Here is a 26,700-nt window from a genome sequence, read left to right on the forward strand (position 1 = left end):
AACATTCTAACTATAATGTGGGTCTAATTTTAAACAGATTTAAAGAATTAAATAATAATTTGGATATTATTTTCCTATTATTAAATTAAATTAAAAATGCATTTATTCTTATTAAGACATTTGGAAAAACTTTTATTACATTGAAGAGGAAAATAAAACGGGTGTTGTGGAAAAACATGGGGAGAAATGTGGCCACAAAAATCACAGGAAAAAACACCACGAACCTTAAGAGACATCTCAATGTTTTTATTTATTTTATTTAAATGTATGTGTGTGTACTTCTAACATGTTTAGTTGGTAAAATAAATATGTAGTAACTTCAAATCAGAGCGTCTTCCGTGTCTGGAATGGATGTATTATTGAGTCTATAAGGTAACAATAATATAATAAGATAACATTGTTTGAAATGGGTTTGGCTAAAAGAAGATTTTGGTTTTGTCTATAATATGTACTTATACTTTATTGACTGGGTTAAATAGAATTGCATTACTAAAAAGAGACTAAAATACAATTTTCATTGACTAAAACTTGACTAAAATGTCATCAGTTATCGTCGACTAAAACTAGACGAAAATAGCCATAGATAATTCTGACTAAAATAAGACTAAAATGCTCAGACTTTTAGTCGACTAAAACTTGACTACACTAAAAATAGTATGACTATGACTAAAACTAATAAAAACTAAAATGACAGCTTGACACAAAGACTAGACTAAAACTAAAATTAAAACAGGCTGCCAAAAACAACACTACTTCAGTGGTTCTTCAGCGGTTCTTCAGAGGTTCTTCAGAGGTGCTATATAGCACCTTAGTCAAAGAACCGCTGAAGAACCTCATGAAGAACCGCTGAAGAACCTCTGAAGAACCGCTGAAGAACCACTGAAGCACCAAAATTGGTGCTATATAGCACTAAAAAAGGTTCCCCTATGATTACGAGCCAAGAACCATTTTTGGTGCAATATAGAACCTTTTTTTTTTTAGAGTGTAGGATCAGGATAGAGTGATTTATTTTATTTTTATTTATTGACTCAGGTTGGCTGGAGGTAAATGCTTGTGTTTCCTCTCACAGACACATGAGGGCAGCAGACATCTTTCGGTGTCTTTATTGATTAAAAGTGTAAAAAAAAACAGCAGATACCGTAAATAAAATAATAACCTCGGCTATACCTGCACATAGACTTTATTAGAGTGACTTTTACATGTTTGTGTAGATGCAGGCTGTTTAAAAAGCAATGTCAGTTCAGTTTTAAGCTCAATCTCGTAAAGTAATGCAACAGTTAATAAATAATTAAGTTACATAATAATTAATAATAAATCCACGTTTCTAATGACGTAAGTTAAAAAAAACTATAACCTAACCTAATAGTAATATAATTTATATAAAATTCTAATTAAACATTAAAACATGAGCCAAAAGTAAAAACATTAACCTAACGTAAGACTAATAAATAATAAAGCTGTGGTATATGCAAAATAATAATGATACAATTTAAAAAATAGACTGTTTAAAGTTTTTTTTTTTTTACAAAATGACAGAATTAGATGCAAGGGAGCAAGAAAATAATGTATGATTTTATTATTAGAAGAATCGTAAATCACATACAGGTTACTGTTTCTAAATCTACACTTGTGTGTAAAATATTTAGCCTAAAACAAAAACAAAACAAAAAAAAAACATCTGACTCTTCTCTCTCATAATGTGTAAAACCATTCCTGAGATATCAGGAATCATACCACAGAAATGTAAATGAGACAAATCTTTAATTTGGAGACCACAGAACGAGCACTTTATATCAATGTCTGTTACTTTTTATTATAAATAAATCAATTCTATCCCAGTTGATGTGGCCATTGTGACGCCGTGATTGTGATCCGCCAGAGGGCGCTGGTGGTTTTCAAAGCCTTTGGCACAGAGACATCTACAGATACAGAAAGGACAATGTAGTTGCTACTAATGTTTGGCAAAGCACAGTCAGTCACAGAGGTCATCAGAAACAACACAACACAGCAGCAGTGATTCACAGAAGAGCAGGAGAGTCACTGCAATCGCGCCATGGGAGGAACTTTGATATAAAACAGTAGTTGGAGAAAGAAGCATCAAGCGAAGAAGTCAACGCAGGAACAATAAGAGCTGAATCTGGACGACTCGAGCTGACTTTACTCGACGAGGACGCACAAAGATCGCCAGCAGTGCTGTCGCTTTCGCATGACTTCAGTGTGGCATGATCTTTACCGACCCGACGGGTTTATTTGTTTAAAAGTCCCGAAGATGACGAGCGCACTCGCACGAGTCCCGTCCAACCGTCTGATCGCTCTCGGTAAGAGACTCTTCATTCAGTCACTGATTCCTATCGCGCTTTTGTTTACAAACTTCCTTTTTACAAGTTGAATGCCTTTATTTGACCTTTGTGCGGTTTGTGTGAACTTTCAGTTCAGTACAGAAGAAATGCCTCGAAAATAAGTGAAACATTTAGAGCAGGTCACTGGCTAAAAGTACTTTTACACTAAAATAAAGTAACGTACCGTGATAATAATATTTTTGTTCGGACATGGTAACGTTACCATGGCAGTGCCCTGTTTTATATATTCATTATCGGTGAATATATAGTTCCTGTTCCTCATCTTGTGTCCTAATTGTTGATTATTTGTTAAAACGATTTATTTTGTTCTATAAATGTCAACTTTTCAAAATTTAAGATTTCATTATTGTTTTACTCTTGTCCCAGACACATTTTCCATCATAAAACATGGCGGTTACTTAAAAAAATATTAAATATTACATCTTTAAAACTTCATAATCTAAACAAAATGTGAAATAAACATGAATCATTTCAATATTTATTCTGGCAAAATAATTTGTATACTTTTTTTCTCCATTGTGGCATCATATTCAATAAACCCAAGCAATAATAAAATATATTTTGTTAACATGTTTATACATATACAGATTTTTTTTTACACACCCTGTCAGTTCAGTAACACTTCATAGGGTATTGGTTAAATGAATAAACCTACAATATGACTTACTAATAATAGCCCTAATATAATTTAAAATTCAGATTAATAAAGATTCATATTAATTTAACCATAAGTTACAACATTATCCAACATAAGTAAGACTAATAATATAAGAGCTGCATATGTAAATGAATATAATAAAATAAATCAAATTATCATAAACCATTTCAGATTGCAATCATATTTACATCGTTTTACTCTTGTCCCAGACACACTTTCCATCTTAATTACAAAAATATTAAATCTTAAAATGTCATAATCAAAATAAAACGTGATGTAATTATAAACCATTTCCATATTTATTCTGGCAAAAACTTTGTATATATAATTTTTATTTTAATTAAAGCTGCTTCTCTATTGTGGCATCATATTCAACACAACAAACAGTTGTAGAGGCTTTTTTATACACTTCATAGGGTACTGGTTAAAAATGAATAAACCTACAATATGACTTATTAATAGCCCAGATTTATAAAGATTAAATATATTAACCATAAGTAAGACTAATAATGTAAGGGCTGCATATGTAAACTAATATAACAAACCATTTCAGATTACAATCATATTTACATTGTTAAATAATTATAAACCATTTCAATATTTACTCTGGCAAAAATTATTTATTTATAATTTATTTTAATTAAAGCTGTCTCTCTCTTTACAAATAAATACAACTGAACAAAGATATGATTGAAATAAACAATGTTTATAGATTTCCAGGTATTCAGGTTCAGAAACTGTAATCGAATGTAAAATAACACTGCACTTTATAAATAAAATGTACATTACAAATATCACAACAAAAGTCAAGAACAGCGAGTGAATTTCCTCTGTCTTTTGTTGTTTTCAGTAAATATCCAGAAACCACTAGTCCAGTGTTATATATTTTGTTCAGTTGAGTACTTACAATATCCCAAATGTTTCCAACTATTTGTAAATCGTGAGAAATTAGCTATTTTAACCAAGGAACCGGGACGTGTGAGGGCGTCGCCTGTCGATGACATCATATCTGCGTCACTCTCGGTTTCTGGTTTTATTCTGCAGAAACGCTTTACTCTCACTGCAGTGTGAACAAGTGTCATTGCAGCCGCCGAGAAAACACAGAGAGTAACATCATAACATAACTATCAACACACTCAGATGTGTCTAATATGATCAACAGAGCTGCGTTACCTCATAATCATGACCGGAAAAGCGGAAATGGCGCCGGCGACTGTGTCATAATAAAAGTCCCGCTGCTCGCGAGGCGTGTGTTGTGTTCATCTCATTAACAATCGCTCCAGCGGTTCCTCAGCTCCACAACACTCGGTCCTGCTTCTGCTTCACTACAGTAACGTTAATAATCACATCCATCAACATGATTTCTGCCCGAGTCCTATCCCGACTCTTTCCCATCGGCTGTGAGGTGAAGACCACATGTCCCAAGATTCTGCGCTCAAACTTGGCGTCATCAAACTACACATTTGTTTTGAACAGACGACCTCTAGCGGACGAAAAAGTTACATAGTGCACCTTTAAAGGTCCCATGGCATGGCATTTTTCTATTATTTTATAGTGTTTTCTGAGGTGTACTTATATTATTAGTATGATTTTTACATCATAAAATGTCATAATTTAGAAATAAAAGGCATTTTTTCTATACTGCTGTTTGCCCTGTGGCTGAATGCCCTGCTTCAAGAGGCGTGTCTGCTGTGAGACTTCAGTAAAAACGCCCATTGTTGTGATTGGCTGACATCTTTGCATTTTAAATGAGCGGAGGGGGCGTGGTTTAACGAGGCACGAGCAGGCACGAGTCTGCCAGAGAGACGGATGGACCTGTGTTCACTTCACATCAGTTCTCTCAGCATGTCTCAGTTCAGGGTGAACTGTTGTAGTTTCTAGCATATACTTCAGGTTATTAGTAGGGATGCACCGAATATTCGGCCACCGAAAATTTTCGGCCGAAAATGGCCCAAAAGTGCATTTTCGGTTTTCGGCCGAAATACTTTTATCACCGAAACAACACGGCCGAAATGTTGTGATGACGCAAACAGAAACCGCGACCTGCACGTGCTTGTCTGAAGCAGTATATTTGAGAAACACCCACGTCAGCTCCATGTACAAGCACAGACAGCCAGAGCTCATGTTCTCGATGAGAAGAGGAACAGACTTCACTGTGAGTTCCCACACAAACATCGATCAACATGTATCACGAAATTCAAACGATAAATGCCGTTTTGACGCTCTTTAATGTGGCATCACTGATCACATCACAGTTCAAGCCGCGGCGCGCGCGCGCGTGAACGCGATCATCTGTGAGCGCGATCGATCATCTCTTCCTTAAGAATAAACATGAATGAACATCTAAGGTATGTTGAGGATACATTAACACTTACTGTCACGTATCATATGTGGTGTAATCGCTCAATCAGTGTTTCAACAGCGAAAAGACGTCAATATAACTGCTTGTAAACTAGCCTAAACAATGTCATGCAACTTTAGCATCACATTTACCTCAGGCAGTCATTCAGTGTCCACAGAATTTTATTCACTAGAGTAAATCAACTCTTTCACTAAATATATGACCTATATTAGCCGTTATATTCATTATATTCTACTTAACCTGTTAATGATATCTTGATTATTTCCTGTATGTTTAAATAAACCTGTCATGAAAATGACAGACACTGTGTATAAATGATTATATTTCAACAACGAATTGGAGAAAAAACTATTTTATTATTAGATTATTAGTTATTGCAAAAACTGCCTTATGTGAAGTTTGCATGTTTGCGTACTATGTTATTTGAGTGTTGATTATTAGACCTAAAAATAAATAGCAACTGAATTTAGGCTAATAGTTTGGGCTCTGTTGTTAACCTTTAATATTAATGTGCAAGTAAGGGCTCCCTATATAGTTTACAGGAATATCTTCAATACACTTTTAGTTATAATTTAATTCATTTAAGAACAGATACTTTTTTTTCCCAGTAAACCAATAAAAATAAATAAAAAGTCATTTTGTAAAACTGCTGTACCGAACCATCAGTTTTGTGCACCGCTACACCCCTATTCTACAGTTAACATATGGGCTATGGCAGTCTTTGCTTTGATACACTATTATGTTGAAGGCCTACAGAGAAAATAGTTTTATCTTTAAGCAGTTGCACTTGTTCTGAATGCACTTTCTTGTAGTAGTCCTACAGAGAAAAATTTAAAATGCACTAGACCTAAATGTACTTTGTTTTTATGAGAGAGCATTTAATTTTAAAATCTTTCTGTAGGCCTGTACATTATTATTTAATGCACAAATGAGTGGGGTCAAGTTAAACATTTTAGTTTGAATTTTATTTTATACTGTGCATTGTTGCAATGTGCTAAATAAATATTGGCATAATTTGTAATTGATTTATTCTTTGAAACTTTAATATTAATTTATGCAATTACAATGCCTTGATTTTAGTAAAGTTAGTAAACAGTCATAACCATAAATGCAATGGTACTAATAATTGGCATAATTTATTTCGGTGTTTCGGTTTTCGGTTTTCGGCCTTGGTTTCCTCTTTTTCGGTTTTCGGTTTCGGCCAAGAATTTTCATTTCGGTGCATCCCTAGTTATTAGTTTATTTCTAGTCGGAGGGGCTGTCACTCATGTCAGAAAGTTAGTAACTTTAGTAAATTATGGATCAGCGCTGACTCGAGACGCGAACCGTTTAGAACGATTCAGTCCGATTTGGTGAACTGGTTCGGTTCACTAAAAAGAACCGATTCAAAAGAATGATTCGTTCGCGAACCGGACATCACGGAGACGAAGCGATTGCTAACAAAGTTATTTATAGTAACTACTGAGTTATGAGAGCGCTGTCAGTCAGCGCGAGTTTATTGTGTTTGTATCTGAGAGTTCTGAATAAACACGAGTCCCAGTCACACCGAGTCCTCTTCATCATTATTACCAACTTTGTAACACATGCAATGTACCATTACAGCGAGATGAACGAGTTAGTAAGTGTTGAGTATAGCATTATTTCTAGATATGTTCCAATCATATGAATAGCGTCATTGACGCGCATTGAGTAACGTTACACAGCGCAAACAAAGACACAACAGCTGTAATCGAATGTAATCCAGTTTATTGTGGGGAAAGCTGGCTAGCCTAGCCGGATACCCTCACGCTTACCCTCCTTCTGCTTAATCTCACGCCGCGTTTGGTGCCTCCGCTGTGGGCCAGATGCAGTACTGGGGGTCGGGGATGTTGGAGGCCGAGCTTCGGCGTGCGTGAAGTTTATCTCTAAAGATGTGACTGCTGATGTTAAACAGAAAAGACTGTATGCACATTTTAGAACAGATAGACGCGACAAGGACGTACAAAAACACTGACTCACAAGATAGAAAACACGAAAACACCGTTCTGTCGGGAGAGAGAGAAGCCGCAGCGTGTGCACGAATAATAAATAATAAGCTACACATAAGAAATCAATGATCACAGATCAGAAGGAACTGAAGAAAGACTTCTGTTTTCATTTGTACATCCAAACACTGAGAAACTGCCAGTGTTCACTCGTTCACAAGTAACGTTAATGATCTCTCGAGTGTTTGCATGGGCGTGGCAGATTCTCTGGGCGGAGGAAAGGGAGGTAACCGTTCCTGCTTGGACGTCAAACCAGGAGACTTCAGGATTGGCTCGTCTGGCCTGTCATTTTCTCAAAGGCAGAGAGAGACAGCCAGAACTCGGGTTTACACCCATCAACATTTCTATCCACTTGGGGACAATATTCAGGCTAGGGGAACTCATATTAATGTTGAAATACCTCATAAAATTAAAATTTCATGCCATGGGACCTTTAACGTTATTATAGAGACGGCAGCAGGAATATTAGGCTGCTGTCACTTTAAAAGCTGCACAGATCCAATATACTGTTACGCATGCGTTTTCTGTCAGCTGTTTACATTCACTTATTACTGACGGTGTTTTCGAGGATATTTAAAAATATTTTTGTGTGTTTTTGTCCGTCAGCAAATTTCAATCACATTAAAACAGGAACCAATAAGCGGAATCGAAATGCATGTTTCTTATCGAATCCCCGGTTCTTGGACATTTGGAACCGGTTCTAAAATGGAACTGGTTCTCGATACCCATCCCTAACCTCCGTACACCTGCTCATGCAGACATCAAACGTCTTCAGCGCATTTCATGAGACTATGCAGAGTTGCAGACAGACAGTCACTGAGCAGCACAACAGTTCCTCCAGAACCAAAACAACAAGCTTATGCTGCGTTCACACCAAGTCGTAGCCGTAATTACGAGATGGCAACCCCTGACGTTCTGCACGAAGCTCTTCATGTCCTAAGACTCGGATTTATGCGTTTGTTTGTCAATACTATCAACGGAAATGAGTCTGCAGCAGTCAGGTGGTACAACTCTTTAAGTTGTTTAAAGGTCCTGTTCTTCGTGATCCCATTTTTCAAACTTTAGTTAGTGTGTAATGTTGCTGTTAGAGCATAAATAATGTCTGTAAAATTATAAAGCTCAAAGTTCAATGCCAAGCGAGATATTTTATTTGACAGAAGTTCCCTTTCAAAGCCAACAGCGAACGGCCGGTTTGGACTACATCCCTGTACATCCTTCTTTAATGACGTCAGTAGAACAGTTTGTCGATTAACCTCCGCCCTCAAGAATACGCAAAAAAGGGGGCGTGGTCTTGTTGCTCTCCCACGTGGAGAAGAGGAAGTGTTGCGTTTGTAGAGTGTGTTTGTCGCCATGTCGTCCAGACGCTGTTATTTTCATCCCGGAGTCAAATCACCTTTGTTTGGCCTTCAGGGATGCTGTAGTTTGAGCACATGCATCTCCCCGTTATGGTAAGAGGCGTGACCTTTCCGGGCAACGAATCACAACACGGGAACCGCTGGCATAATCAGAACTCGTTACGTATTTCTGAAGGAGGGACTTCATAGAATAAGGAAATCATCAGGCCGTTTTTAGGACAGTGAAAACAGCGGTATACAGATAAGTAAATAGTGTGAAAAATACTGTTTTTTTACTTGCGAAACATTAACACATGTTATATTGCACACTGTAAACACAATCAAAGCTTCAAAAAAACAGGAAAAACGGGACCTTTAAGTTCATTATTACTGTAATGTTATGTGCTTTGACACATGAGGTAATTTAAAACCATATCTTGTCTCGTGAGGCTTTGCTGACTCTGCTGTGTGCGTTTGTGTTTTGGAGGAGGCGTGGCTTTGGAGACGCTCTGAAGGAAGGGTGGGATCTTATGTTTTCAAAGCTAGCTTGTTATTTCTAGCCTCTCCGAAATTGCCTATCCTAACTTTAAGTGTTGTTTCTGTTGGCATCGAGGATGCTGGTCTTGAGTATGAATATGATTTCATGCCGACACTGCAGCTTTCAGCTTCCACATCTGTGACTGCTTGAGGTATCAGTTCAACTCTGAAAATAGAAGACAGGAAATGGCTCGCATTGATGGCTAAGGCTGTTATTAGGGTTGACAGATGCTTGCCAGTGCCAAAATGAAACTGAATGCATATGCTTTCATTGGATTGCACAATGTGCTTTGGGGGGAATAAAAGAAACTGTGTGTTTGAACATTTAAAGAGCCTGGCAGATGATTTGTTTTGATAATAGGGCTGGGGCAAAAAAAATCGATAAATCACAAATCTTTCTCTCTCTTTGTGTTATTGTGGAGACTGTCCAGCATTCAAGTTGTACCCTTTTAACGGCAAATTTATGTATCTTCCTTAAACATTAATATGATTTACATGCATTTCTTGACTGAAAATGAGCACCTTTGACTTGTTAATTAAGGTATTGGTAAAATTGTTCTTTGTAAAAAAACTGCTTAAAACATGTATAGTAAAAATAAACGCATTGAATTGAGTGTGCAAACATTGAAATGTGCAAACAACTGTAATTTCTTTAAAAAAATTCTAAAATACGAGGAAAATACGTGGCTTAGGAATCGTGATAATATTGTATCATGATAATATCGTATCGGGGCTTAGGAATCGTGATAATATAGTTAGTATTGTGATATCGTATAGTGATAATATCATGCCATGGCTTAGGCATCGTGATAATATCGTATCGTGGCTTAGGAATTGTGATAATATTGTTTTGTGATAATATATCGTGGCTTAGGAATCGTGATAATATCGTATATTATTGATTAGGTATCTTGATAATATATCTAGTATTGTGATAATATTGTATAGTGATAATATTTACATTTACATTTATGCATTTGGCAGACGCTTTTATCCAAAGCGACTTACAGTGCCCTTATTACAGGGACAATCCTCCTGGAGCAACATGGAGTAAAGTGCCTTGCTCAAGGACACACTGGTGGTGACCGCTGGGATCGAACCAGCAACCTTCTGCATATCAGTTCCATGGTTTAACCCACCGGACCACCATCTCACATAATATCGTATTGTGGCTTAGGAATCGTGATAATATAGTATATTATGGCTTAGGAATCGTGACAATACAGTTAGTATTGTGATAATATCATGCCATGGCTTAGGCATCGTGATAATATTGTATCGTGGCTTAGGAATTGTGATAATATCATATCGTGGCTTAGGAATTATGATAATATTGTTTTGTGATAATATCATATCGTGGCTTAGGAATCGTGATAATATCATATATTATTGATTAGGTATCGTTATAATATATCTAGTATTGTGATAATATCGTATAGTGATAATATCGTATTGTGGCTTAGGAATCGTGATAATATAGTATATTATGGATTAGGAATCGTGATAATACATCTAGTATTGTGATAATATCGTATAGTGATAATATCGTATTGTGGCTTAGGAATCGTGATAATATAGTATATTATGGATTAGGAATCGTGATAATATATCTAGTATTGTGATAATATCGTATAGTGATAATATCGTATTGTGGCTTAGGAATCGTGATAATATAGTATATTATGGATTAGGAATCGTGATAATACATCTAGTATTGTGATAATATCGTATAGTGATAATATCGTATTGTGGCTTAGGAATCGTGATAATATAGTATATTATGGATTAGGAATCGTGATAATACATCTAGTATTGTGATAATATCGTATAGTGATAATATCGTATTGTGGCTTAGGAATCGTGATAATATAGTATATTATGGATTAGGAATCGTGATAATATATCTAGTATTGTGATAATATCGTGATAATATCATGTCATGGCTTAGGCATCGTGATAATACCATATCGTGGCTTAGGAATTGTGATAATATTGTTATGTGATAATATCGTATCGTGGCTTAGGAATCGTGATAATATCGTATATTATTGATTAGGTATCGTGATAATATATCTAGTATTGTGATAATATCGTATTGTGATAATATCGTATCGTGGCTTAGGAATCGTGATAATATAGTTAGGGGTGCACCGATCCGATATTAGGATCGGATATCGGCCGCGATACTGACAAAATAGCTGGATCGGGGATCGGAAAAATGAACAGATCCACAAGCCGATCCAGGTGTTTTTTTTCCGTCGCAGCAGAACCTACGTCATTCGTCAGCTTCACGTGTGTCGCATGCTAGAAGCAACATGGAGCGAGCCAGAGAGTCGGTGTGGAGGAGATATTTCACGCTTGCCACGCCAACTAGTTCGTCGGCTGTTTGCAATGTCTGCAAAGTAACTTAAATGTTTCGAGGGGAGGTGGTATTACTGCAAAGTCAGGGTCTTTCCTGCATTGAACATTTTTTGATGGCCGCCAAAGCCTAATTTGACGAGTTATTGTATGTGGAATAGATGCTGCGCTTGTGACTGAGAGAGACCGACCAGAGAGCTCCTCCCCCGCGCGCGCTCTCTGGGTCTTCAAAATAATCAGCGTTAGCTCTCTCATATTTCACATATTAATCCAATTCCAAATCTAAAGGTCGGAAGACCGAAACCATGTTGCACGTGACACATTCGGACAATTTTGTCCTTGAATTACCGCTGGGTGTGCATTGCGCTCAAAAAATGTTGACTCTTCTCTGACCAGCTGACATAAAGCATACTTTCAATAAACGGGAGACAAATCATATTCAGTTATGAAGTGTTTTCTGTGTGTTGACATCTTTCGCGATGTTCTAACAGACGGGATTCGCACACAACGCGTCTGCTAATGTCCGATTCGTGACCTAATGACTCCTTTGAACCGAATCATTTTAACGACTGGCCAGAACAACTGATCTGTCCAACACTGAACTCATGAATCAGTTTATTAATTTACTCAGAACGCATCTGAAATGAGAACACAAGTGTGCTTACCCAATTAAGCAAGAGTGGGTAGTAAGAATTATTTTTAATTATCAACAGTATTTCAGCTTATTTTTGTTGACAATGTGTAGTAAAATAAATAGGCCTAGCCTACAATCATTTAATCTGGAGTGAGGTGAAACCAGAACAAAGTTGTTATTAGCTAGCTGATCATTTTTATTAAATTGCATATGGCAGAAAATTAAGACTATTTGTTAATTTGGAATACTACTTTTTAATATTGATATGATTATATACCAAAACAATTATCTGTAGTGTAAAAAATGTTTGGTAACTGTCAGATTACTATTGTATGTTTGACCAATACACTGTTTTTTGTTTCCACTGCTACATTTTATTTATTTAAAGAAGTTTGATTACATTCTATTTTAGATTTGAATGCACAATTGTTTTTTAAATAAATAAGAATTCAACACCTTACATACATCTGTTATTTTGTCTTAGTTATGTTTAGTTAGTAAAGTCTGGTGCCTTTAGTCTCTTCAAGGAAGGTATAAGGTGGAAGATATACAGTTTATTATTAATTCAACAATAGTATCGGATCGGTATCGGGTATCGACAGATACACAAAGCCCAGGCATCGGGATCGGTATCGGGACTGAAAAAGTCGGATCGGTGCACCCCTAAATATAGTACATTATGGATTAGGAGTCGTGATAATATAGTTAGTATTGTGATAATATCGTATAGTGATAATATCGTATCGTGGCTTAGGAATCGTGATAATATCGTATATTATTGGGTATCGTGATAATTTATCTAGTATTGTGATAATATCGTATAGTGATAATGTCATGGCATAGGTATCGTGATAATTTATCTAGTATTGTGATAATATCGTATAGTGATAATATCATTTCATGGCATAGGTATCGTGATAATATATCTAGTATTGTGATAATATCGTATAGTGATAATATCGTATCGTGGCTTAGGAATCGTGATAATATCGTATATTATTGATTAGGTATCGTGATAATTTATCTAGTATTGTGATAATATCGTATAGTGATAATATCATTTCATGGCATAGGTATCGTGATAATATATCTAGTATTGTGATAATATCGTATAGTGATAATATCGTATCGTGGCTTAGGAATCGTGATAATATCGTATATTATTGATTAGGTATCGTGATAATTTATCTAGTATTGTGATAATATCGTATAGTGATAATGTCATGGCATAGGTATCGTGATAATTTATCTAGTATTGTGATAATATCGTATAGTGATAATGTCATGGCATAGGTATCGTGATAATTTATCTAGTATTGTGATAATATCGTATAGTGATAATATCATTTCATGGCATAGGTATCGTGATAATATATCTAGTATTGTGATAATATCGTATAGTGATAATATCATGTCATGGCTTAGGTATCGTGATAATATCGTATAGTGGCTTAGGAATCATGATAATGTGGTGTGGTGATTCCCAAGCCTATTTGATAATGTTCATGTTTAGAGAATGTTTATTCATTAAGACAATTATCTTAATTTATTGAGATATTTGATTTAAGATCATGAAAATGTATTGATACATGTGGTTTTGTTCACATAGGGTCCGCAGTGATGCAGTGAAGATGGGCGCTGTTGCAGCGGGTCAGGCAGGCGCGGGCGGTTGAGCTGGCGTTGAGTACAGGAAGAATGCACTTATCTCATGTTGGCACCAACAAAATCTGCTTCCTGCTTTCCCTGGCATTTTGTGCCCTACTTTTGCTCCTTATTCCCTCCTTACAACCTCCGCAGCGTCAGGCAGATGTGCCCCAACCACGACCCCGTGCCAAGCCCGCCGGAGCCGGACGCAGACATGACCTCTACGGGAACCCCGGCCAAGGAAGTCATGATGCCAATGATGGTGGTTTCATTCACCCACTTCCTCCCGGAGGCCGACTGCAGGACCCACAGAGGATGTTAGAGCGGGACGCTGCACATGCCAACCCCCCTGGGTCGCGTTCCAGAGACTCTTTGGATTTGAGAGATATTTTTATTGCCATTAAGACCACCAGGAAGTATCACAAGTCCAGGCTGCTGCTCCTGTCCCAGACCTGGGTGTCCAAAGCCAAGGAACAGGTAGGGAAGCGCTGTATTCCTCTACTACTTATTAATAATCACTATTATTCTGGCATCCACTAAAAGGTAAAACTCCCAAATTACACAATAATTTTTTTTCTTTTGAACTGTTTTGGCAATTTTTCATTACTTTGTTAGGGCAGTTCACCCAAGTTCTCTCTTCAAATGCAATCAAAGTGTAAATATGTAAATTTCCAGCAGTATTTTATGTAAATATTTAATTGAACTCAATGAAAATTGCAAATCCTGTATCCCACAATCAAAAATACACTTTCATATTGTAAAATATAACTGGTCTGCGGCTATGCCGCCCCATACACAAACTGCGATGCACTGTGTATCCCTCGTGCACTGTTCAATTTCTGGTTACACTCCTTATGGTCCGGGTCAAATTGACCCTAATTGGATTCAATACAATTCCCCAAAAATCACACTATGATAAAACACATACAATCAAGTACAAACAATTCACTTTTAATATCAATATTTTTCACACATTACAAAGAATAAATATCTGAATTTATGATTTATACAAATATTTTTAACCATTATTTTTAAGATTAGCCCTTAGGACACTTGCCTTTATACATTTAGAACAATAATATCTTAGTCTAAACCTAAAGTAATCTTGACCAACTATATAGCATTTTAAAACTTTCAGACTGTAATTTTCATATTTGGTGACTGATTTTCAAAAGAGATGACAGAGCAGGAGATAAATAGTGATATATTCGTCATTTGTGATGCGGTGCCAAACTATAACGTGCGCTCTGACTCTTTCCATATCGTTTTTTTATATGTATTTTAGAGATTGAATTCAAATCAAATATTAACATTACTGCTCAAACTACTTCTGAATAGGATGTCTACTTCATAGATATTTTGAAAAGTATGAAAATATAACGTTCAGATCACTCAAACCACATATGGAAATCGAAGAGTCTACATGTCATCTAGTGGAAAACGTTGGTACTGCGTACAAATTTTTTTTTTGAAATATCAACCTAAAATTTGGCACAGAATTTGTTCAGATATTTAGCTTTGATTTTCTTGAGGTTTTAGAATTGAACATGTGTTGTAAAATGTATATTTTATATAAAATATATATATATGTTATATATTTTACATGTTCATAAACTACTATAACTTGTTTTAAACTTTACTTTTACGACTTATACAGTGATGGCCGATTTCAAAGCTTCATGAAGTTGTTAATCTCAGCAAGACACTTGCACTTCAAGACTAGAGTTGAAGAGCTCTGACATACAACAAAGTGTTTTGTATTTTGTGTCTGTACAGTTGCTTTTGAACAGCGGTCCTATATGGGTCAAATTGACCCACAAACACCAAGTGTGTATAACATTTTGATATGCACATTTCACAACGCATCAGCATGCATGTTAATGACCCTAAATGAGAAAAGGTCACACAATTTCAAGAAAAACAATGTAGGTTAGATCAGTGGTTCCCAACCACGTTCCTGGAGGACCCCCAACAGTGCACATTTTGGATATGTCCTTTGTCTGACACACCCACATCAGGTCTTGGAGTAGCTACTAATGAGCTGATAACCTGAATCAGGTGTGTTTGATTGAGGAGACATGCAAAATGTGCACTGTTGGGGGTCCTCCAGGAACGTGGTTGGGAACCACTGCGTTAGATAGTATTTCAGATAGATTGAAAAAAGAAATTATAGCTAATTTTTACCATTTTTGGCATACAAAAAATATTTCTGTATTGAAAAAAGGGGGAAAAGCTATTTTTTTTTAGCTTCATAGGTTAGTAAAAAAACTAAAATAACAAAATATAACCAAGAAATGTTATTATTTTGGGTCTCTACAATTGCCTTAGAACATTAAAATATGCGGGTCAAATTGACCCGTGAACATCACGAACGTAACAGTAAATGTGTGTGTATATGTCAAAACACATCAGCGTGTTGAAACTTTGCATGCATGTTCATGACCCTAAATGAGAAAAAGTCACAAAATTTAAAGAAAAAAAAAACATAGGTTAACTGATATTTCTGACAACTTAAAAATCAAAACGGGTCAAATTGACCCGCAACATAACACAAGGGGTATTCTGACATCTTTCTATCAAAACCAGCATTAACTTCTTGAGCAGTTTGAGCTCCAGTAGCTCGTCTGTTTGATTGGACCACACGGGCCAACCTTCGCTCCACACGTGCATCAATGAGCCTTGGCCGCCCATGAGCCTGTGGCCGGTTCTCCACTGTTTCTTCCTTGGAGCACTTTTGATAGAGACTGACCACTGCAGACCGGGAACAGCCCACAAGAGCTGCAATTTTGCGGTGGGTCTTTGTAAACGGTCAGTTGTAAGAAAGGGGCGGAGTTTAAAAGAACTAAATGATCACCAGAGAGAAGCACTAGCGTAGGCCCACCCACATTGACAGCTTGCCCATCCTGTCAGATCCAGTGAAAATATATATTTTTTAATAATACTATTTTCGAACGTTTAACAATTCTTAAATAATTATTTTAAATGTGATTAATTTTGTCATGCATTAGAACTCTATTCTAATATGAATAAAAATATGCTAATTCGTCTCTTCAGTTACGTCACGTCAGTAGTAATGTTATATTCGCGGCAATATGCGGATTCGAATCCAACTAGCAGCGCCTTTTTTGTCATAAAAAAAATGGCTAAACGGTCAGTTATGACAGTTTAAGAAAGAAACACGTCTTGACAAAGATGACAGGACACCATAACACTTTTGTCGTTTGAAAGTGAACTAACTGATAAGTCACTGATATTATCAACATCTTCAATTCAAAACCCAGCCAACTCTGACTTGTTTAGAACAGACATCAGCCATACAAGATAAGCTATGGGTAGGTTTTTAGTCTGGCCCGCCGTGGCATGGCAATCATATATTTGCATGTAATATTTGTTAGCGCGTTTATTAATGGCAGGTTGTTGATACAGGACATTGTGATTTTTAGGGATGCACCGAAATGAAAATTCTTGGCCAAAACCGAAAACCGAAAAAGAGGAAACCAAGGCCGAAAACCGAAACACTGAAAGAAATTATGCCAATTATTAGTACCATTGCATTTATGGCTATGACTGTTTACTAACTTTACTAAAATCAAGGCATTGCAATTGCATAAATTAATTTTAAAGTTTCAAAGAATAAATCAATTACAAATTATGCCAATATTTATTTAGCACATTGCAACAATGCACAGTTGAAAATAAAATTCAAAATAAAATGTTTAACTTGACCCCACTAATTTGTACATTAAATAATAATGTACAGGCCTACAGAAAGGTTTTCAAATTAAATGTTCTCTCATAAAAACAAAGTGCATTTTAAATTTACTACAAGAAAGTGCATTCAGAACAGGTGCATTAGGTCTAATAATCAACACTCAAATAACATAGTACGCAAACATGTAAACTTCACATAAGGCAGTTCTTGCAATAACTTCTAAATCTGATTATAAAATAGTTTTTTTTTTATCCAATTCGTTGTTGAAATATAATCATTTATACACAGTGTCTACTCTGTGTATAATTCATGACAGGTCTATTTAAACATAGGCCTACATGAAATAATCAAGATATCATTAACAGGTTAAGTAGAATATAATTAATATAACGGCTAATATAGGTCATAATTTAGTGAAAGAGTTGATTTACTCTAGTGAATAAAATGCTGTGGACACTGAATGACTGCCTGAGTTAAATGTGATGCTACATGACATTGTTTAGTTTACAGCAGTTATATTGACGTCTTTCCGCCGTTGAAACACTGATTGAGCGATTACACCACATATGATACGTGACAGTAAGTTGTAATGTATCCTCAACACACCTTAGATGTTCATTCATGTTTATTCTTAAGGAAGAGATGATCGATCGCGCTCACAGATGATCGCGTTCACGCGCGCGCCGCCGCTTGAACTGTGATGTGATCAGCGATGCCACATTAAAGAGCGTCAAAACGGCATTTATCGTTTGAATTTCGTGATAAATGTTGATCGATGTTGGTGTGGGAACTCGGATTGAAGTGTGTTCCGCGCTTAAAACATGCCCACTGTTAAAGATTGCATTCGGAAACTGTTGGTTTCACAGTGAAGTCTGGTCCTCTTCTCATGGAGAACATGAGCTCTCGCTGTCAGTGCCTGTGCATGGAGCAGACGTGGGTGTTTCTCAGATATACTGAAATACGTCCACACCGCAGACATGTTGCTTCAGACAAGCACGTGCTTGTCGCGGTTTCTGTTTGCTTCATCACAACATTTCGGCCGTGTTGTTTCGGTGATAAAAGTCTTTCGGCTGAAAACCGAAAATGCACTTTTGGGCCATTTTCGGCCGAAAATTTTCGGTGGCCAAATATTCGGTGCATCCCTAGTGATTTCTCTTCGTGATTTAGTTATCAGGTTACAGCGTTACACGTTACAGCTAGGGATGAAACGATTACCGGTTTCACGATAAACCACGGTAAAATTTAGTGACGGTTAGTAATATCGTATAAAATTTAATTATCATTAAAACCGCATGTGATTATCACGATTTTAAAACTCGCGGTAAATCTTGTCCAGTCAGCGTCAGTCTGTTGCGCGCACCGCTGTTTTCTGAATGAGAAGAAATGGCAGAAAGCAGTGACAGCACTCTGGAGATTGTTCAGCCTCTAAAAGGACCCAATCTGAGGCGTTGTCATATTTTGGCTTTTACAAAAGTCCTGTGGGAAACTTAATCGAAGATGGTCACCTGTCTGCAGAACATGCCAGAATAAAGTCGCTGTAATAGAGGGAAACACTTCAAAACTACGAACGCAAGGCAAGTGGACTTTGACCTCAATACCAAAACTACGTCTGGGAAATAATAACGTGAAGCGAACGAACAAGTTCAGACAAGACTAGGGTGACATTTAAGGGATAATAATCAGGGTTTGCCATTAACAACCGCCGTTTGCGGGTGTAAGTTAACGTTATTTCGGCTGCACACTAGCCACTCTGCTGTTGAACTTATTATAGTCTTCTCAAAAGCCATCTGTTATAATCGCGTTGCTCATTATAACCACTCACACGTGTTTATATTGAGTTTATGAATGCAATGTCTCATAATCAGAGGCGTTCAGATTATCCTGAATTTTGTTCAGAGCGCGCGCCGCTCACACGCTGAAATCTACACTAAAAGCAGAGTGTGTGTGATGTAGGGCTGTCAAAATTGCTCAAAAATGACGTTCGAATATTCCCTCTAAAAAAAGCACGAATATTCGAACTATTCGAACATCTGGTTGCGCATTTTATCAATGACGCGCATTACGTCAATAACAGGATAAATGAATACAAAGACACATAACTACTTATATAGGTAGTCTATTTAAGTTTAAACATATTTGACAACGTATTACCTACACAAAAACAAGTAAATCAACTAATGGCTAAAGACCGCAGACCTCACTCTCTCTCGCCCTCATGCTCTCTGCTCATAACGGCTTAAATGAACACACACATTTTGAGAGCTGATCAAGAGTTTTGTGCAAGCAATTTAAGGTCGCGACTCTTGTCCCAAATATAGCAGGCTTCATTCAGTGATTGAAACAAATATTAATATAAGTTTTACAGCATATTATTGAACGCTCCGAGCGAGCTGTGCTGTGGTAAACATGGAACTTTTCTTTGACATGAAACGGAAAATAATCAAACCAGTGGAAGCAGTGCATTTATCCTTCATTCATGCAATATCTATTCAGTCAGTACCTGTTCCATTGCTTGACAGAACTCCAGCCTGCCCCATCCACGACACTGATCGCTCTCTCATGTCCTTACAAATTAACAAAATTAATTTCTCCGTTATGGCCTCGCGTGTTGCAGACAGAGAGCTTGTGGCGGGCGATGCAAAGTAAGGGTGGTCCAGTTTGCACATACAAATTAGTTGCTTATATGTACAAAACGAGCCTACAAAAGCATAAAAAAGCTCGTTTCATAAAGAAAAGTTCACGAAACTAAGTGAAAACTCACTAAAGTGTTTAGTGAAATTAGGAAACATTTAGATATCATAAATTGAGTTGTATAAGTTAACGTTACATTTCTACATACATTTTGTTCTCATGTCACAAGTAATATCAAGGTTTATTTTGATCTGTTTTACATGATTCTTTTGTGGTGTGGTTTTCGGTGAAGTGTACTAAAATAAATATCGTCACCTGTGTACATTAGCCCACTTCTTCTCGACACTTTTCCTGATAGTTTATAGAACAATTACTCCGAGTCGCCATCTGTCGTTTCAAAGAAAAGCACAACGGCGAGCGCGTCAAATATAAACACCTCGTCCGTTTGGGGAGGAGCGCGCGCAGTCAGCGGGGGCTCGCGGCTCGCGCTCTGGAGACGGGCCAAAGTACACAAGGCTTCAGGCGCGCTAGCGCGCCCACTCGCAAAGCAGACAGTCACGCCTCTACTACCGCGGGCGTTTCCCCCCCCCCATTTTTTATTTATTCGAATATTAATTTTCACCTTCGAAATTCGTTTTTTAAAAACTATTCGAATATATATTCGAATTTAGAATATTCGTTTACAGCCCTAGTGTGATGTACGCAAGAGATTCACTCATCATACAGAGGTTGACTGTTTTTGTTCTATTTCAGCAGCGAAAATAGTTTCAAACAAACACAGCAGAACCACAGCGCATCTGATGTGACTGCCATAAAGTTGGTGAATTTAGGGACCGTCTCTAAAGTTACACACAACATTGGTAACGTTATACACGTTTGAAACTTTAATAGCATTTGAAGACAATGAAAGTCATAAAACTGTCTGTAAAGTGATCATCTAGGTGTCAGGTATGATGCAGTCATTTTGATATTTAATAAAATAAACTGTCAAATCAAATGGAAATATGGATATGCATTATTTCTTTAGGATACTGTTTGGGCTCTTACACAAAATATGCTAGATTTAAATGCATCATTGCTGAACACTGATGAGAATATTGCTTGAGAATATATTTACAGAGATAATATTAGAGATTATATTTACGAGAAATTATTATTATTTATGCGTTGCTATATTGACGACGGCCATTATAAGGAAGAAAATCCCACAGAATCTTGCTTAAAAAAGTGCATAGAGCTGCTTTAGTTTGTTTGTTGATTTTCAAATATAAAACTTGAACAAAACCGTGATAATATTGATAACCATGATAATTTGGGTCACTATAATCGTGATGTTAAATTTCCATACCGTTTCATCCCTAGTTACAGCCGCCCACACTTTGATTGATCGCACAGAGCTTAGTGTTTACAGTATTTAGCTTCTGCGTCATTAGTAGCAATAGCAGGATTTTAAAGCAACCTTGCAAACGGTCCATCCACGCTTCGTGCTCAAACATTACAAGCACAGCTTGTACGGGGGCTTGAGAAGGCATCAACATGTAGAAGTTTACTATATTAAAAGACAATAGACAATAAAAGGTCCAACATAAAGGCTACGGAATACTTTTAGCTATGTTTCAGTCGGATTTTTCTTCCAAATTAAGGGGTAACGCAAATTATTCCAGCCCACCCACACTATTGGAGGCCCACCCATCATCAACTTTCTGCCTACACCACTGGACAGAAGTCACAGTTGTTTCACCGGAAGACAATTTATGACATTTTGGTGAAACATTACAAGGTCCAAAATATTGTATGCAATAGGCAGAAGATCATGTGGTCTTCATTGCTGTTCCTCTGGACCTGTGCATGTCATTTTGGAGAGCCCTGCAGTTGGCCAGTGATGTTTAAAGCAGCACTAGGTAGGTTTTGCTCTCGGGGTCCCCCTACAGTTGGGAAACAGTATTGTCCTCTACTACTGTCGTAAACTCTGTCATTCTACATCAAGGGATGCATCGCACGTGCATTTGTTGACATGACAACTATGATAGCCCTGAACACAGGAGTTCACATGCAGGTGTTCTGCTTGCGTCGCGTGTGAAATGTCTTCATCCCAGGTACAGTGGCATATGTTTCAGCATGTCATATGAATATCATTTCATGGGTTTTATTTTTTTTCAAACGCCAAATGATCGCAATGCTCACGTTTACAAACCAGCGTCATTATAGTAGCCTAGTCTATTGGTTCCCGTTTTACAGAATCTATATGATACTTCAATTCAATGTTTGAGTGGTAGATAATAACCATACATCGTCAATATTATAATATCAAGCTACCCTAGATGAATCTGCAAATTTGAAAAATCGATTTGCATTATAGCTTGAGGCAAGACAAATAAACAAATATCACAGACATGTTAGGTATCCTAAAATATGATTTTGTACGTCTTATGTATTTACTTGCAAGAATGTATTCCCTCCTCCTTCAGCTCACGCCAACGAGCAAACGCTGGCCAATGTTGATCCTCGTCCTGCCTTTAATCCCATCACTTTCTCATTTCCTCTTTTTGCTTTCCTCCGACAAAACCTTTGCTTTCTTATTTTTCTGTGCTGCTTCGGCCATGACTATAACATTCGGCAAACAAATGATAGTTGGGCTCGCACGTCCGAATTTAAGGAAGTGGTGGTGGAAGTGACGTATATGCCGTAAAGCAGTCGAATTTTGTAGTTCTTTTTGTTCTCGGGTTACAAACCGAAGTTTAAAAGTACGATAAAAAACGATACAGACCCCGTCAGGCTATGGCAGACGTGTCATTCAACCTATTGTAAGTCGATGTATCATCACAAGAGTCTTGAAAATATATTATAAAGGTTGAAAAGTTGCCTAGTGCTGCTTTAAAGGTGTTAACACACACAGTGGTCAGCGTAAACCTGTGAGGAGGAAGTGTGGCAGCTGCTCTCTGGCGGCGTGCCTGGTGCTTTTAAGAGTGTGGATAGTTAACGGGGGGTTTAGTTTTGGTGCCCCTCGGGCCCCCTGGAAGAGGAAGTTCCTCAGCAACCCGAGACTCACGGACACAAGACAGCGTGTGTTTGCTTTCATCCAAGTGCGTTTACTTGACTGCCAAAGGCGCCAGGGCAGTAGACTGTCCCCCTTCCTGAGGCCTCTCCAGAGGGCCGCTTAGGGCCCCAAGATTGACTTAACCTGTAAAGCAGCGCAGCACCATTGTTTTGCCATTGCACAACAGGGCCAAAATGCCCAGGAGAAATTTCAAGAACTCTGCTTCGCTTATAAAGCTAGATTGTGTGTTTGGTAAGTGCCAGCTCATGCCAGAAGAAACATTCTTTCCCTATTAGATTTGCAAAGACTTTGGGACAAAGTCCACTCCTCAACCTTTTTCCTAATATGACTTTCTACTTAAATAACCTGCTACTTTTAGCAGTTTTTTAGTTACACTTTCTGAAAATGGTTCAAGGGGCATCTTCAAATGATAATTACATGCACACACAAACTTCATTTGGTTGGAAACGTCATGCACTCACATTGGAAAGCTTCAATCCTCAATGCTGGCAAAAACAATCTTAAACATTCTACAGTGGCTTTGTTCAGGAGTTTTACAATAAGCAACTCAGGATGTACCAAAATATAAAATAATCCCTTTCATTTGCAGTGTTGTGACCCTTACACTGCAAAAAATGCTTTTGTTACTTAGTATTTTTGTCTTGTTTTCAGTCCAAATATCTAAAAAATCCCCCATGCCAATGGGGTAAGCAAAATAATCTTGTTTTCTGTTTGAATTAAGATTATTTTGCTTACCCCATTGGCAGATTATTTTGCTTATTTTCCCCCAAAATAAGACGACAACTTTTGCTTGTCTAGTAAATGCTTCTTAATGTAAGATTTTTTTAGATATTTGGACTGAAAACAAGACAATTTTTTTGCAGTGTACAGCAGTAGAGGAGGTGATAAGGAGGATTTAAAAGGCAATCGTTAATCTAAAACTGAAAATGATGTCTTTGTTTAATCTTCATTACTGTAGAAATATCCTGTTAAATTTATGTTTAAAAAACTGACAACTGTTTCAGGTATTATGGGATGGCATATTGGTACTTAACTGGTATATATTAACAATATATGACTTATGACATATACAATCTACTTCAAACATTAACAATAACAGAAACCATCATTTCAACTGTATTTTGCAGTACAAATACATAATGCAGTGTCCTAAAAATAAACGTTTTCACCATATGGTATAGTAACTTACAGTTAACCAACTAAAAGGTTTTTGCTGTAGCATTTTTACAGCTTTTCTCTGCAAAATGATTAATTTTTTCATAAAATAATATATTCAAAGTATAGCTTTGTGTGAGAACCAGACCAATATTGTTTTGTTTTTTAGGTATGGTGCTTTTTTGTAGCTTGACAGCACTAGTCCTTATTCATTTTCATAATGCTTAAAATAGTGGCTGGGATATTCTTCACAAATTGAGCTTTTGTGTTTAATGAAAGAAGGATTGCTTGGAATATAGGTTTGATGTGACATGAGGGCAAATAAATAATGACAGGAATTTCATTTTTTGGTGAACTATCCCTTTAAGACAGGACAATCTGATAGACAGAACCATATTTTATGTTCGCTCTGTTGGCCAGAAACATCATGAGAAAGCCAGTCTTTGATCCAGAGATTGTTTTGTCCCTCTGATCAGGGGTGCTGCTCGTCTCCCGATGCTTGTGGCTTGTGTTTTGGATGGACATTTTGAGGGAATATAGGGTCAGGATGCACAGAGCATTATCTGTTCCTTTAAAAATTTTGTGATTTTTTTTTTTCTCTCTCTCTCTCTCTCTCTCTCTCTCTCTCATATGAGTGAGTCATTGAATTAATCACTCAACCGATTCATCCATTCAGCGAAACCTCTCTCTCTCTCTCTCTCTCTCTCTCTCTCTCTCTCTCTCTCTCTCTCTTTCTCTCTTTCTCTCTTTCTCTCTTTCTCTCTCTCTCTCTCTCTCTCTCTCTCTCTAATAAATAAATATATCAGGGTTTCCGCGGGGTCATAAAAAGTAAAAAATTTAACAATAAGAATTTAAGGCCATAAAAAGTCATAAAAACGTCCAGATTTTCCATACAAGGTCATAAAAACCATTTAGCCACGTCTTAAATTGATATGCTCGTCCATTAATTTGTTCTTCCATCGAAATGCGCTCGCGGCGGCAATGGCATTCATTTGTTTCGCCTGTTGTAGTTCTGTATGAGGAATCTGGCGTTCCAGAACTACAAGGTCCATGCGGCAGCATACAGACTTGTCGGAAGGACTTTCACAGAAACCCGCGCGAACTCCGAACATACTGTATCATACTGAGTCACTGCTTAGTTTAATTGAAATCATCCTGGCTATCACAATGGGAAAATGTACCTTTAAAGATCTATGGCTCGAAGACGGTGCGTTTAGTAGCTGGCTCAAGCCAGGCCCGGTTCTACGGGGGTGCTAGAGTGCTAAGCACCCTCAAACGCAAGCAAAAGCACCCTCAGTTGATACTGTAATAATTTTGGCGAAACAGATTTGGCAGATTTGAAAATTTGTTTCCTCTGGAGAGCGTCAAATGCATCTATTACAGCGAGTGTTTGCAGCGTTGATTAATGCAGCCAATGATTGCAATCACAGATATAGTTATTGATCTCTTGAACGTGATCAGAATCTCACCGCTCAAAACGGCAGCGTTTTAGGCTTGTTGACAACTTAATTTTTATAACGGAGCTTTGTGAGATCGCGATGAACTGACAAAGCAACAGCATTTTAGTGATCGTAGCGATCTTGGCTTGCTTTCGAGGCTACAGTCTGTAACATTCATTGAATAAAACTATTATTGCTAAGGGGACCGATGGCCAATCGCACGCCGCAAAGTTTAGGAAGTGACATCTAAATATAAATGCCACTCTGCTCGAGACAGAAATATCCTCCTGAGACCCAGAATAGAGGTTTTAATTATATTTTAGCGAATTTCTCTCGTTTTTAGTCTGGATATTTTTAAGAAATATGAGACAATCTTAAGAAAATATTATTACACGTCTTTTTACAATTACATATTGTCCCAAAACACATGAATATACAAATTATATTCAGTTTATAGATGCATTGCATAGTTTGCAATATATATATATATATATATATATATATATATATATATATATTAGGGGTGTAACGATTCATCTACTACATCGATGTATCGATTTATTTTCCTATGATCTAACTACATCGATCTGTGCTTGGCAAGTTGGCCTTCCGGACGACATATATCGATCTAACATCGTTTTAAAAGGTAATCAATCGATTGTATCGATCATAGGAAATAACGCATTGGATTTAAGCACGTCAGACTTTATATGGATGTTTTTTCTTAGCACTTTTAATGATAAAGGCGTTAAACGTTACTCGATTCAGTCTGCCTATCTGTGACATCATCGCAA

The 26,700-nt window shown here is 37.1% G+C and overlaps 1 protein-coding gene across 2 annotated transcripts in view; it reads left to right on the forward strand.

The window, feature by feature from the left end:
• Window positions 1–1,905: 1,905 nt before the first annotated feature.
• The window catches only part of rfng (RFNG O-fucosylpeptide 3-beta-N-acetylglucosaminyltransferase), a 45,225-nt gene continuing 20,430 nt past the window's right edge, over window positions 1,906–26,700 (forward strand). Inside the window, exons 1-2 of one of the 2 annotated variants that reach the window (XM_079801670.1) lie at window positions 1,906–2,318; window positions 13,877–14,388. In XM_079801670.1, coding sequence (XP_079657796.1) covers window positions 13,963–14,388 — 426 coding nt within the window. In that variant the 5' untranslated portion in view covers window positions 1,906–2,318; window positions 13,877–13,962. Of the gene's footprint in view, window positions 2,319–9,241; window positions 9,428–13,876; window positions 14,389–26,700 lie in introns of those variants that run through there. The other variant, XM_079801671.1, reaches the window with a different exon arrangement.

The sequence above is a fragment of the Gobio gobio genome (assembly GCF_949357685.1).
Source record: "Gobio gobio genome assembly, chromosome: 20".
NCBI lineage: Eukaryota > Metazoa > Chordata > Actinopteri > Cypriniformes > Gobionidae > Gobio > Gobio gobio.